Genomic DNA, 14,651 nt, shown 5'->3' on the forward strand with positions numbered 1-14,651 from the left:
CTGCCACTTCCTAGCTATGAGTCTTGTGCAAGTAATGTCACCTTCATTTGTAGAAGCAATATATAATTTCCACTGTTTAGGGTTTGGGAAAGATTAAGTGAGATGGCATATGCAAAGCACAGGGCACAGTACGCATCACATTGTAAGTTCTCATAAATGTTAGCTAGTATAATTTTTATTAGATTTCATAGCAAACATAAAGTCATAACCTTAGCTCAGTCTCACTGGACTGAACTCCAGTCTCCAAGACAGTCTTATAAATGTAAATCAGGGATAACTGGAATAGTACTTGTTACAAAAACTTGTTGTAAATATTAAATAAATTAATGGTTAATATATGTAAAGTGGTTAGAACACCACCCAGCATATAGTAAGCACTAAAAAAGTGTTAGATTTTATATTATTTGTGCTAAAATGGAAGGAGTAACACTTGGAAAAGAGAAAGAGAAAAACATTGAGTCCACACCCACCAGCCACAAAAGAACCACCTGTGCTTAATATTTCACAGGCCAGATACTGCGAGGTGTTTCAAAGAGCTGAGGGATTATCAGAGAAGACTTTGGAGCCGAGACACAGAGCAGAGTTGTTATGAGCACAGGCTGTGTGGTCAGATTTGGAGTTCAAATCCCTGCTTTACTATTTGTTAGCTATACAGTGTCAGCTGAGTTAGCTAAAACTCTTTGTGCTTCAGTTTTCTCATCCTTGAAATGAGATAAAATAATAATGGTACCTACTTCATAGAGCTACTGTACAGATTAAATGAATCAATATATCCTCTAGGGCACTTAGAAAAAGCATTTTGTAAATTTTAACTCTTATCTTTTGGTGCTTTTGGGAAACACTGATATTTATTGTGTTATTCATTCTGATCTGACCACTGCTTTAAGAAAGTCTTGAACACAAAAACCAGACTGGCTTTTTCTGTAAGCAGTGGACTCCCTGCCTTCACAGCAGCGTTCTCTGACATCTCTCCACTGTGTGATGTTTCTAATCGTAGATTGTCAGATTATTTGCAATGCCTTTTCTTCCGAATCTGTTTTCATGTATACTGTTAGAATGCATTGCACCTTTTCTATGATACAGGATATCCAGTATTTTGATCTTTTTGTCGCTGTGGGAGATGCTTGAAGCCATGGGCAGCATTCTCCTTTGGAGAGAGAAAAGGCGAATTTAGCAGCTTCGACTACATGATACATAAAAGTACCCTAAACTGTTACCATATGATAGACTCAACATTCCTTCCTACGTTTTGTTTTGTTTTCTCCTGGGCATTTGTCAAGTTAGTTACCTCCAAGTGAAACGCCCTTTTGTTAGTTTAACCTTAGGTTTGGAAATATAATCAGCTAGACTAGTTTAAAGTACAAATGACAGCATTACCCTAAAATATCATGATTTTTTTCTTTTAAAAAGGCCCTTTGTTTTTGCTGAAGATGTAAGTTCGGTTATCCCCGTATCTTTTTTCCTTGGAGTAGACTCACATTTTGCTTCTTTTTCCCAGCACCAACAGAGATGAGAGTGGGTGCCTGGGAAGGGGAAGTGCTGTCTGCACAGCCAGTGACACAGCACATTCACCCTCCTGAGTCAGTGTTCTCTGGCCTGGTCATTTAAGGTTTGATCAAGGGCTCTTAGGTGGATCTGGAGGCAAGTCAGGGTTAAAACAGAATCAATTCTAGCCCTTGTTCTTCTGAGAAGCCCATGCTTCCCCGGCCCTGAGAACCAGGCCTGGGGCCAAACAAGGCAACCCAGCCTGGGCTCTGGCCAACCCACTGACCTGCTGCAAGTACTGGATGGCCTGGTTGTGGTTCCTCCTTAGCTGCTCGATCTGAGCAGTTTCCTCATACAGGCTGATCAGATCTGACGTCCTGTCACCCTTGGCAGCAATAACATCGCCAATTGCCTTTTCAAAGTATGTCAGTGCTAGGTTCAATCTGTGGATGGCCAAGGAGGCTCTGCAAGAAAAGGGATGAAAGTAGAAAGTCACAGAGAGGCCACTTACTTTGCAGACACAAAAGGAACTGATTCCAAGAATGAGAGAATTTGGCCTTCGTAGGCCCATCATCTTGGTAGCTGGCTCAAAAATCCAGCCTTGCTGTAAATAAACTCCAATTATCCTGCATTTTATCCATCAGATTTCACTGACTACTCATTAAATCCATTACTATGTCGTGCTGTTGTCTAATTTTTTAAAAAGGCAAATGGAAAAAATGGCTTCCAGGAATTCACAAGATGGGATAATTTACCCATAAACATAGACTTTCTAAAATCAAAATAAAATTTTATTACCTCTGGTTCTCTCTCTTTCAGGCCAAAGAAAGTTTTTGCTTTGTTTTGTTCCATTTAATTTGGCCAATTCCTCCTCAGTTAAAAATGAGAGAGGATAGAAAAAAAAAATGTAAATATTCCCCAAAGAGAGTGATTAAATAAATTATAGCATATCATAAATAAAATACCTCAGAGACATTAAAAGTCATGTTTTCTTTTTAGACAGATATGGGGAGATACTAAAATTGTGCTAAAAGAAAAAATATATAAAACTGCACTTAAAATGTGATCCACATAGAGATATAGTTATCGATATCCACATATATCTGTCCAAAATGTTCAGAGCAGTTATGTCTGTGTGGTGGGATCACAGTTGGCTTATTTGTTCTTTATAACTGTCTGTATTTTCAAAATTTCCCACAACAAAGTTGGGAATATAATTTTTGTAAATGAGGATAAAACAGTATCTCATTGAGGTTTATTTTTCCAGAGACAGCAAGAAAAAATGAGAGCATGGGTAGTTCAAAGCTGCTTCTGGTAGTTATTAGCTTTATCAAATTCTACAAGCCTACATTTCCTTCTAAATAAAACAATTGAGTTTATACTGCAAGTGTGTTGTGAAGAATAATATTCAGTGTAAAATCACCTAACATGTAGTAGATACACAATCAATGTTCCTTCCTCCTCACTCCAATATTTGTATTCCTAAGTTGAATTAAAAATATATGTGTAAGTCAGGTGTGGTGGTGTCTTGCCTGTGGTCTCAGCTATGGAGGAGCCTGAGCCCGGGAGTTCGAGGTTTCAGTGAGTTCTGATTGCACCCTGCACTCCAGTCTGAGTGACAGAGTGAAAAGCTATCTATATGAAAATGATAGAAATACCTACCCTCATTGGCTGTCATGAGGACTAAGTGAAATAAATTATGTAAAGCACTTAGAACAGTGTCCAGTATGTAGTTATACTTAGTAGGCACTCTAACACTTAGAACAGGACATGCATAAAAAGGGTATTCAATAAATACTGGAGAACAGATGAACAAAACGAGCACCAGAATTTTTCTGAAAAAGGAATAAGGCTATCTTTCACATAAGGCAGAACAACTTTAGGCCCTATGTGACAGGAGTAGACATTCACCAGACTGTAATTTATTGCCCTATGGACTTAAGTCAATAGTTTGATTTAGTTCTGGACATTCCAACATCTCCCCATTTCCCATTTGACTTCTAGATTCATGGTTGTTTAGAGGAGGCAGACATGACGCATGTATTTCATTTACTTACCATTCAGTCATATACCCTACTGTGCCAAGTGCTTACAGTTCTGGAAACAGATTGCTTTCAAGGATGTAAAGATATCTGAAAAATCTAGGGAACAGTAAACTCTTTATTCTTTTTCTTCTAACAATCTGATGGGCCCACATTCGTTTCTAAATATTCTGATTCTCGGAGGATCCCTAACTCAACAGCAAGACAGTTAAATCTTGTTTTGTCTTAAACAAATTCCATGAACTTTGTTTTCATATGGAACAGCACTTTCCTTAAAAATGCACATGCTGTGCATGGCTTTCACAGCTTCCAGTTAACTGTCTCCATTAAGTGTTTCTTCATCTAAAATGTCACATGTAATGACAAAAATAGGTGGCAATTCAGAAAAAATATATTAGAGTGAGCGTGAGAGGCAAGTGTAAGGAAGAATAAGAGTTAGTGAGTTCAGATCACAGATCCAACATTTACAAGCTATGTTATCTTGGACAATTTGTTTAACCTTGGCTTCAGTCTCCTTGACCGCCCCCCTTTAATAAAATAATAGTCATACCAACTACCTCAGTAGCTGTTGTGAGGATTACATGGGGCAGTACACAAAAGGCACAGTGTATGCATTTGGTAAATATGAGCCTGTTTTATTATCATTTGAGTTTCTGGGGTTTTTTGCTCTAAATATTTTTCTCCCTAATATCATTTAATTCTAGGCCATATTCATAAAATCCTCAGCTTCTCCAAGCCCAGATCTTACCTGCCCAAAGCAAGTGTTAGGTCTTTTTCAGAGACTTGTAATTCACAAACGCCTCCTTTGTATAATTCTTTCAGCTCCTTCATGTTTCTGTCTGCCTTCTGCAGGTTGAAATAGGCTTCTCTGCCAGTGAAACAGTCAAGGAAAATGCCAAGCACTCAAACTAACATCCACTGCACAGGGACAGCAGGTGATAAGGAAACAAAAGGGGCTCTTGGAAAAATGAAGCAATATTAAAAATGGTTACTTAACTATGTTCTTTATTGTCCATGTATTATGTTGTCAAGAAGGAAGAATTCTTTAGAAAAGGAACAGGGGCTTGGGTTTCCTGTGGTGGTTGCCGGAATCCAAGACTAGAGTAGGAAGGGTTTGCAGGAGTGAACGGAAACTGTAAATTACACTCGATTTCCTTGAGAGGCATCTACTGCGTGACAAGTTATTCATTTTTCCCAAGCCTGTTCCTGTGAATGGTAAAAGAGACTAATTACTCTGAAAGAAACTTTCTGGGTCATTTAGAAAGTCCAAGCAAAGCAGGTTTTGGGCCAGAGGCAAAGAGCAGAAAAGCAAAAAAATCCGTTTAATTCCCAAACATGCTTCTATTTCCCACATTTTCAATAGCCCCCTGCTAAGGGTATAACAGAGGAAAGCCACATATCAGATTTTGCAAGTTGAACATTAGGACCAAAAAAGTAGAGAGGAGGACGTGTGGAGAGGAGACTGGGGACACATGGGCTCAAGGAGTGCTCATGATGATTTGTGAACATCAAATGCCCTTAACATCTTTCCAGTGGAGATGGTACAAAAGGCTGTCAAAATCTCCAGTTCTAAGGAAAGGCACATATAACAGTCCCCCTCTGGGGGTTTGCAGAACTACTTGTTTTGTCTATTTTGCTTGGCCTCCAGCCTCATGGGCAGTATCTGCAAGAGCATTTCAAAAAACTAAAATGATCGAGAATCAGTTAAATCAGTGGTTTTGGGCTGCAAATTACAATCTCTGGAGGGCTTTTAAAAATTTCAATGAACAGATGTATCTCAGAGCCTCTCAGTCAAAATCTTTGGGGTAGGAACAGACAGCAGAAATTCTTAAAGCTCCCCAGGGGATTACAATGTGCAGCCTAGTTTGCCAAATTGTGCTTTAAATTATCGCCCATTCTCTCCATCTCTACACCACCACTACCACCACCCACAACCTCATTGCTAATACTGATTTTCTTGGGTGCTCAATGAAGAGCGGAACAGACTCAGAAAACCTTCCACTGGCTAGGTGATATGTCACTAGTGAAATCTCTTCCATGGCTCAACTCAGAGCTTATATGAATAGACACAGGAAGAGAATACACACCCTTCTAGATGGAGAGGAGAGGCTTGTGGAGGGCCTCGAAGTTGGAACAGATCTACAAGGCCTTGGTTCCATTTCCCACCCTCCTGTATGAGATGACCCATCTGGCATGTGTGGCCTGTGGCCCCGAACACTAAACGCAGCTGGGAAGGGAAGGATATCGGTTCTGCAGGAGCCAGGCCACCCCCAGAGTGTAGTACAGCATGACCAGAGCTTCCAGGATTTCCTCTTTCTCCTTATCTGAGGTCGTATTTGCCTTCCAGGTCAACAGTGTATTCTTGGCTGACACAGCATGTTTCTTGGCCTGAACTGGGAGGCCTGGGGGAGTTAGAGGGTGGGTAGCAAGAAGACAGACATTAAAAAGGCATGCTTCAGTCCAAAACATTCCTGGGAGGTGATAAGGTGGGCAGTGCAGTTGTCATATGGTTTATAGCATTGGTTCCTAAATCTGGCTGTGAATCAGAATTCTTGGAAATTCTTGTAAAGAATACAGATTCCTGGCCCCCACCCAAGACCTACTGAGTGGGGAATCTCTAGAGAAGTGGGGTCCAGGGATCTCTAATTTTAATCTGCACCACAAGTGGTTCTTATTCAGCCCTCTCAACATTAGCTTTCAGACCTCAGTTTGGAACTCAAGAAAGAGACAGGAATGGAAGGTGAGTATCCTATTTCTGGTTCTACCTGCCACTAATGCCATGTGACCTTTTCAACCCACAAAGCTTCTCCATCCTCCAATTGTTGAACAACAATAATAATTATAGAAGCTGCCCCTTATCAAACACATGGAGATAGTCCAGGAACAAAGTAGGTTATGCCATAGAATGCTGTGCATTGAGCATTCTGGAAAAGCCATTCTGTAAATACAAGGGCTTATGAATGCAGTTACTTCCATCTGGGGATTTTTTTTTTTTTTTCAGTCAAAGATGAATCTGGTGATACTAACTGGTCACATAACACATATAAAAAGATTGCAATTGCTAAATGTAGTGAGGCCCCAAACTAAGAAAACAAAGGCAAGGCCAGACCCTAGCTAGACAGAACTGGTGGGGTTTTTCCCCTGGTTTTATCTTTTCTTTTTTTTTTTTAATATTTAAAAATACAAAACTTGTGTCCAGGGCTGACTTTCCATAGACTGCAGGGAGGGAGCTGCTCTGCTACATATAAAACTCTAACCCAGAAGCAGGTCATCTAATGATTTAGCACCAGGTTCCTCTCAAATATGCATTGCATGAAGGGTGAAAGGGCAGCCCCAAATCTCATTTTTTCCCCTTGTGTTTTGCTGATGTTCCTGGGCACTTACATGAGCTGCTCTTTGTCCAGTCAACAGAGGTAGACTTGGGAAGACTGAAAACAACAGGTAGGGTTCACTTTCAGCCCTCTCTCTGCAGGTTCCTAGGGGCTGGTAAACATACTCACCCCTGCCAAGTACGACACTGTGCCCCTAATCCTCACTTCACACCACCAGCCCCAGTCCTACTCAGCAAGCTGCCTTTGGCTCCTGAAGCCTAGTTTCACAGAATGGGTGCAAGTCAACAGCAATAAGGATAAATTTAAAAGTTTGTCTTTGATACCTGCACCCTCATGTGTTCTAAGTGCACCTCCTGAATTAGTTATAGCAATGAAAGGGAACACGGTCTTCCCTGGGAGAGTTCTAAAGGTGACCCAGGTCCCTTTTCCCTTTTGCAACCATTGTCAAAGCAGCAGTGTCAAAATGAAGTTCAATTCTTTTGTGACTTTGACCAAAGCAAGAACCATAAAAAGCATTTCAAATGCACCTTCCCAAATTCACAAGAAGATTATGTCTTCCCCTCTTTCCAAACAGCTGAGACAAAAGTACAATGCTTGATCCATGGCCCCCAAAAAGGATGCTGAAGTTCAGATTGTGCAAGGACACTATAAAGGTCAGCAAACTGGCGAAGTAATCCAGGTATACCAGAAGAAATATGGCATCTGGCTGGGTGTGGTGGCTCACGCCTGTAATCCCAGCACTTTGGGAGGCCAAGGTGGGCGAATCACAAGGTCAGGAGATGTAGACTATCCTGGCCAACATGGGGAAACTCCGTCTCTACTAAAAATACAAAAAATGGCTGGGCATCGTGGTGTGCACCTGTAGTCCCAGCTACTAGAGAGGCTGAGGCAGGGGAATCACTTGAATCCGGGAGGTGGAGGCTGCAGTAAGCCGAAATCACACCACTGCACTCCAGCCTGGCAACAGAGCAAGACTGTTTCAGGAAAAAAAAAAAAAAAAAAGGCTTATACTGACAGGGTGCAGTGGGAAAAGGCTAATGGTACAACTATCCATGTGGGCATTGACCCCAGCAAGGCAGCTATCACTAGGCTAAAACTGGAAAAGAACAGAAAAAGATCCTTGAGCAGAAAGTCAAATCTCACCTAGTAGGAAAGAAAAATAGTAGATAGGAGGAAGAAATATTTGAGAAGATGCAAGGGGAAAGTATCCTTATATACACCTTTCATTAAAAATTGCAAAAATAAAAATAAATAAAAGTGACCCAGAGCCAAGAAGTCTCTGCAGAATACTCAGAAATACCTGTTCTATTGGTCTCAACTGAAGAGAAAAATGGACTCTGATGAAAGAGAGGGTTGTGCCCTAAGTTAAGAGCGGCCTTCAAATTGCACTGTGCATTATAAACACCCTATTAAAATACAGATTCCTGTACTACACTTCCAGTAGTTACAGCTCACAAGTTCTGGGATAAGAACCAAGAATACACATTTAAAACAAGCAACCATGTTTCAGATGGTAACCAAGGATTCTCATTTGTAAGAACTAATCTTGGTAATAACGCAAGGCTGTCTGAGGACCACACTTGGAGAAACACATAGTTAGTAAAATCTTTACAGAAGAAGTAGGACTCATCTTGTTTTTCAAGAGTGGATAGGATTTTGACTGATATAAGGAGGGATTTCCCCTTGGATTAAATAGCTTGAGGCCTTGAAGATAGAATAAGCAAGCATGTGTATGTATGTGTGCCGTACTGGGGGATGAGGTTGGGTGGATACAGGATTGTTAGGGAAGGTAGAAAGATGACTGAAAGGAAACTCTGAATTGAAAAACATACAAATGGGCCAGACGCGGTGGCTCATGCCTGTAATCCCAGCACTTTGGGAGGCCAAGGCGGGCGGATCATGAGGTCAGGAGATCGAGACCATCCTGGCTAACACGGTGAAACCCTGTCTCTACTAAAAAAAAAAAAAAAAAAAAATCAGCTGGGTGTGGTGGCGGGCGCCTGTAGTCCCAGCTACTCCCGAGGCTGAGACAGGAGAATGGCGTGAACCTGGGAGGCGGAGCTTACAGTGAACCGAGATCGCACTACTGCACTCCAGCCTGGGCAACAGAGTGAGACTCCATCTCAAATGAGAAAAAGAAAAAAGAAAAAAAGAAAAACGTATAAGCTATGCATTGAATATGTAAAGCATCTTGGATGATGTCTTAATTTGTATGTGCTGCTGTAACAGAATACCTGAGACCAGGTAATTTATAAAGAACAGAAATTTCTCACAGTTCTGGAGGCTGAAAAGTCTAAGATGAAGACACCAGCTTCTTGTGAGGGACCTCTTGCTGCGTTCACATATGATGAAAAGAGGAAGAAAAAAAGAACCAAACACCACAAAAAGCCTCTTTTATAAGGGCCTTAATCCCATTTATGAGGGAGGAGCCCCATAGCCTAATCACCTCTGAAAGGCCCCACCTCTTGATGCTATCACAGTGGCAACACCTGAACTTTGGAGTGGACATGCTCGGACCTTAGCAGATGCCAAGATGAGGAGGGGGAATTAGATCTGTTACATAACAGGGAGTCTTCACAGGTCTGGAGGAAGAAGACAGCATCACTAGTTAGCTCACAGAAAACTCTGCTTCGGATACTGGAAGCCGAGATTGCTACTTTAGACCAAGAAAATAAAGTAGAAAACTGAGAAAGTGTTTTGATCAAACAGGTCATTTTCCACAAGTAGGTGGGCCATTGGGAATGTGTCATTAAGGATTGTAAAAACCAAACTCAAGACAGTTCCCTGGGTCCTTAGGAAGAAGAAAGGTGAAACTGGAGAAGCTACTAAAAACCACCCCAAATCAGCAGACACTCCTTCTGGGCTTGTGAATGTCAAATAAAACAACTACCACTCAAGAAAGTTGTTCTGAGGCAGTCCCTGAGGCTTTGCAAGCCTGCACCCTCCCTGCAAAGTATCCCATGCTGGTTGTGCAATTCCCAGGAGGAATACTTTCCGTCTCTGCTCAGCAGCGAATTAATCATACAGTTCCTTGCTTTCACACGACTAGGCCCCACATTGTGGGCCTTCTGATGGAAAAGCTGAGCCACATGGGGCTTAAGCAAACTGAACGAGGATCTTGATTTAAAACAATTTATTATATTTTAAGCCCTAAAGGGGAAAAACTTCTTTCACCTTCCCAGAATCCACTCTGATCTCCAAAGTGGAATGCATGAACTCTATGGGTATGCAATATGCCATAAGAGTGTGAGGAGGAAATCAAAACTTCTATATTTTTTTTAAATCTGAAGCCTTTTCCTATTTTTATTACTATTTATAAATTACATAACACATCAATACTGTTGTACACAATCTATTTAAAATAACCATATAAAAAGTCATTGATTGTTTGCTTAAGTTTCTTTTAGTGATAAGGGAGCTGTCTCTTGAGTTTGGAGACCACTGCTCTAGAAAAATGTTTTCCAACCTTTTCAAGTATGAAAGAGTTCTTTTTATATTAAAAAAAAACACATGGCTTCCTCCACTTGTGATAATTATTTTCATAGCCCATGATACTTGAAAAGAATCATATTGACAAAAGTACTATGAATTCAGTATCAGTAACACTTCGAAATGAATTTATGTTTATTAAGTCTAAGTACATCCTCTTTCATGTAAAAAGAACACTGTGTATAAGATTATTGTATATATCCATCAAAGATGCTTCACAGACCAAGTCACTTCTCTGTATCTGCCGTCCCAAGCCAAGGATAACACCCTTCTACCTGCACTGACAGTGCAGCAGTTTTCAAGGTTCAAGGCAGAGGGGCAGCAAGGCCTGCTTCTGGAGCCCAAGATTCAGAAATTACAAGGAAATATTGATGAGATGGCAAAATGAGTCCAAAGATTGTCCAACAAACATATCAATCATTTTGCTTTAGTCTGGGTTGGGATTCTATCATTGATGCCTGCTACACTGACTCAGGCCAGAGAAAATCTCCTCAGAGCTACCCAATGTTTGGAGGTTGTTATTGTCACCAGAGAGCAGTCACCTTTGATCATCATCTATATTTAAGCAGTTCCTGTGGCATGGTGATTAAAAGAGCAGGGTCTAGAGTCACACTCTCCAGGTACAAATTCTGGTTTAGTCATTATGACTTGAACATCCTTATGACTTGAAAAAGTTACTTAATCTATCTGTGCCTGTTTATTCACCTACAAAATGGTACTGAAAATATATCTTGTAGAGTTGTTGCAAGGATTAATTTAATATAAAAAAGGATTAAATAGTGCCTAAATGGAGTGAGTTTGAAGAAATATTAGCCATTATTATTATTATTACCAATGTCCATTTCTCTCATTGAGTAATTTACTAAATTTGTACTTATTTTGAACATTTTCATAGTGCTGTTTACAGAATCTTTGTAAAAGGCTTGCATTCTCAAATGCAGACTCACTTCAGGTAGGTATCAGGCTTCTTGGGGGTCAGATTACCTGGTTTTTATCATTCTCTGTTGTTTCTGTACCAGTTTTTGTGTCTTTATTTTAACCAACTAGACAAAGAAGGCACAGCTCATGACTTAGGCTTCTTTTGCTGGATCTTGCAACATTTGTAACATAGCCTCAATACCTGGAAGATTCCCAGTAATAATACACTGACTAAATTACTGTTTCATTAATAAGCAGAATTTCAGAAAGCTGCTTGTCCACGTTACCATATTTTCCTTCCTGAACACTTGAAAACAGTGCACCACTAGTTACCAAACTACCCTGGTGATTTCCGCCTGCCCTTTCTCCGCTGCTGGATCAATAGACTTATTAGGATCATCATCAGGGCAGTGAGCCATAGAGGTCCACTTCTAGTGTCACTTGTTCTGTTTAACAAGCCAATCAACTTTTATACACTTTGCTTGCAAAAGCCTCACATTCTCCTGTGAATCCCATTCCATCAATTACTCCATTAAAAAAATATTTAAACCGTCTCTTCTAACTGGCTCCTTCCTCTTTGCTAAAATCATCCTGCATCTCCTTCTCTTGTATAATCATCTTCACTAGCCTACCGGTCCCTATTGCTTCCCTTCCTCCCTGGGATCTGGCTTCTCCTCCAACCATTATGGGGAAACTGTTCTTCTGAGGTCCCCTCAAAAACATTCTAATAAATGAATACAACTGCAGTTTTTCAGTCTGCATTTCACTGCAACATGAGACACTTAGCTGTTTGGCTCCCAAGGTACTGCACCAACCTGCTTCTCCTTTATAAACCTTCTGTAATTGATTCTTTGCTAACTCTTTATCAAGGTCCTTTGTTCTCTACCATTAATGTGTCCATTTTCCAAGTTTTTCTGTTTCTTCCACTTCTCTCTTTCCTTCTTGCAAGTTTTATCAGCTCCTATTACTTTAACCTTAGCTTCCATGCTTATAATTTACCATTTCCCCTCTTTAGTTCTGGTCTCAAATAGTCCTCCATGCTTATGCCTTTCCTTCTCTCCTCCCAAGTTCTGGTCCCAAATTTCCAGCACAAGTGAAAATGTATTACAGGTTGAGTATCCCTTATCTAAAATGCTTGGGACCAGAAGTGTTCCAGATTTCAGATTTTTTTTCTGGATGCAAGGCATTTTTGGATTATTTGCAGATAACCAATCGAACATCTCTAAAATCTGAAAATCTGAAATCCAGAATGTTCCAATGAGCATTTCCTTTAAGCGACACATCAGCACTCAAAAAGTTTTAGATTTTGGAACATTTTGGATTTCAGATTTTCAGATTAGCGATTCTCAACTCGTGTATTCTCTATCGCAATTTCAAAATCTATACATAAAAACCTGGACTCAGCATTCCTCTCCCAGTCCACTTCCTTTCTGATCTACTTCTCTCTGAAAATGGCAATTTCAGGGGCCCAAAACATCACAGTCATCTTTGGGCCTCACTGTCACTCAACCCCAAATCGAACACCAAGTCCTGCCAACTCCTCCTTAATGGTCTCTGTCTTTTAATAATCATTTTTGAATAGGTAACACATTTCTATAGTTGAAAAGTTAAAAATTACATGAAAAAGTAAACACTGAAAGGTCTCACTTCCAATCCTGTTTCCTTTGTTCCCAACTGCCATCTAAGTAACATTTTTTGTTTCATTCTTGTGTACTCTTCGGTGTTTTTAATGTAAAAATAAGCCTACATTCTCATTTCTTACTCCCTCTTTCTTACACAAAAAGAGGCATATTTTATAAACACTATACTGCATTGTGCATTCTCTTTTCCCTAAAGAGATCTTTCCCTAGAAGGATATAGAGATTCCTCATGCTCTTTTTTAAAATTCCATATTTCCCTCTGTGTGTATATACTAGTTTCCTGTTGATGGATACTTGCTTGTTTCCAATCTTTTACTATCATGAATGATGCTGCAAAGAATAATCTTGTCCATGTTATCAGTGTGTATTTAGGAAAGATTCCCAGAAGCGGGTTTCTGGTTTAAAAATAAATGTATCTGTCTTTCGTAGACTCTTGAATCCTTACCTTCTCACCCATTCTCTCTGGCAGCCTAGTTTTAGACTCAGATGACTAAGATGGCCTCCATTCCATCACTGCTATATTAAGCTTGCCAAAAGTACACTTTGACATTTTTATCATCCTGCTGGAAAATCTCCACTAGTGCTCTTTGCCTATCAAATAAATTACAAATTCCTTAGCCTGTATTTAAAACCACACCATGGCCTGTCCAATGTACCCTTCTCCTTTCCAGGTTCATCTTACCAGTCCTAACCTTGGCCAGGCAAGGCTGCTTACTGCCGTCTCCACAGATGTGGCACTTTCCTTCCTAATGCCTTGGCCTACACCATCCTTTTCAACAGAAATGCCCACCCCTTCTTCCACCTACCCAAACCCTACTCCTTTTTTACAACCCTTGAATCCACCTCCCCCTTGAATCTGTCAACTCAGCCAGAAATGATTTCACCCAACCTTCCTGAAACCCATTATTTAAATCAATTACATGGCATTTACCTTATAACGCCTTCCCTCATAGTTATGTCCCTAGGTAGTTCACCCTCCACACTAAGTTGTAAAACCTTTGAGGGCTTCTTTACATTACATTTCCCACAGTGTTCTTCATGGCATTTCACATATACAGGTTTCTCACTAAGTACTCACTGAATGACTGTTTATTGAGAGAAATCAGCCTTTTGGCTGCTGGAAAAGGCCCAGAGTGAAATGAGCAAAGCAGGGCTGATGACTATAAAACATGCAAGGGTGCAGTGAGGCATGAACGCACACAGACACACACATCCGCCTACACAGGAGGCCAGCTTATATATTCTGTCCACTTTAAAGCAGTTAGAGGATGAACGACAACCACACCACGTGGAGTTGAGCAAGCACTTCATCTCTCTTGAAGATCTGCCGTTTTTCAAAGCCTTACTTACTCCACGGACCAGACACTAAAAAGACACTAAAAAAGCTGAAGTGAAGAAACTGAAATAAAAGCTTAAGTGAACAAACCAAAATATGACTGAAATAAGAGGCACTGGGCTATTCTCAAAGAAAGCTTACAGTCACAACCTATTCTAAAAAAAAAAATCTAGGCTGGTATCAACCTATTCTTAAAAAAAAAATCTAGGCTGGTATCAGAAAATCTGGGTTCAAGTCTAGGCTCCATTACACCACGTGGATACTTCATCTGACCAGCAAGCTGCTTTTCCCATCTAGGAGAAACAAACAAAAAAGTCTCTTGTACAGGAAAACTTGTGTCTCCTCCAACTTATTGCCCCAACTTAGTTCTCTATTCATGCAGCAGGAAAAACTGTCAGTTAGGGAGGAA

The 14,651-nt window shown here is 40.4% G+C and overlaps 1 protein-coding gene across 3 annotated transcripts in view; it reads right to left on the reverse strand.

Annotated features, from left to right (window-relative positions):
* Positions 1–14,651, reverse strand: part of TTC23L (tetratricopeptide repeat domain 23 like) — a 65,423-nt gene that overhangs the window by 29,188 nt on the left and 21,584 nt on the right. For all 3 annotated transcript variants that reach the window (XM_073014811.1, XM_073014810.1, XM_073014809.1), the window contains exons 5-7: positions 5,773–5,929; positions 4,276–4,401; positions 1,772–1,949 (exon numbers count right to left, since the gene is read on the reverse strand). In XM_073014811.1, coding sequence (XP_072870912.1) covers positions 1,772–1,949; positions 4,276–4,401; positions 5,773–5,929 — 461 coding nt within the window. The remainder of the gene's footprint in view (positions 1–1,771; positions 1,950–4,275; positions 4,402–5,772; positions 5,930–14,651) is intronic.

The sequence above is a fragment of the Chlorocebus sabaeus genome, chromosome 4 (assembly GCF_047675955.1).
Source record: "Chlorocebus sabaeus isolate Y175 chromosome 4, mChlSab1.0.hap1, whole genome shotgun sequence".
Classification (NCBI taxonomy): domain Eukaryota; kingdom Metazoa; phylum Chordata; class Mammalia; order Primates; family Cercopithecidae; genus Chlorocebus; species Chlorocebus sabaeus.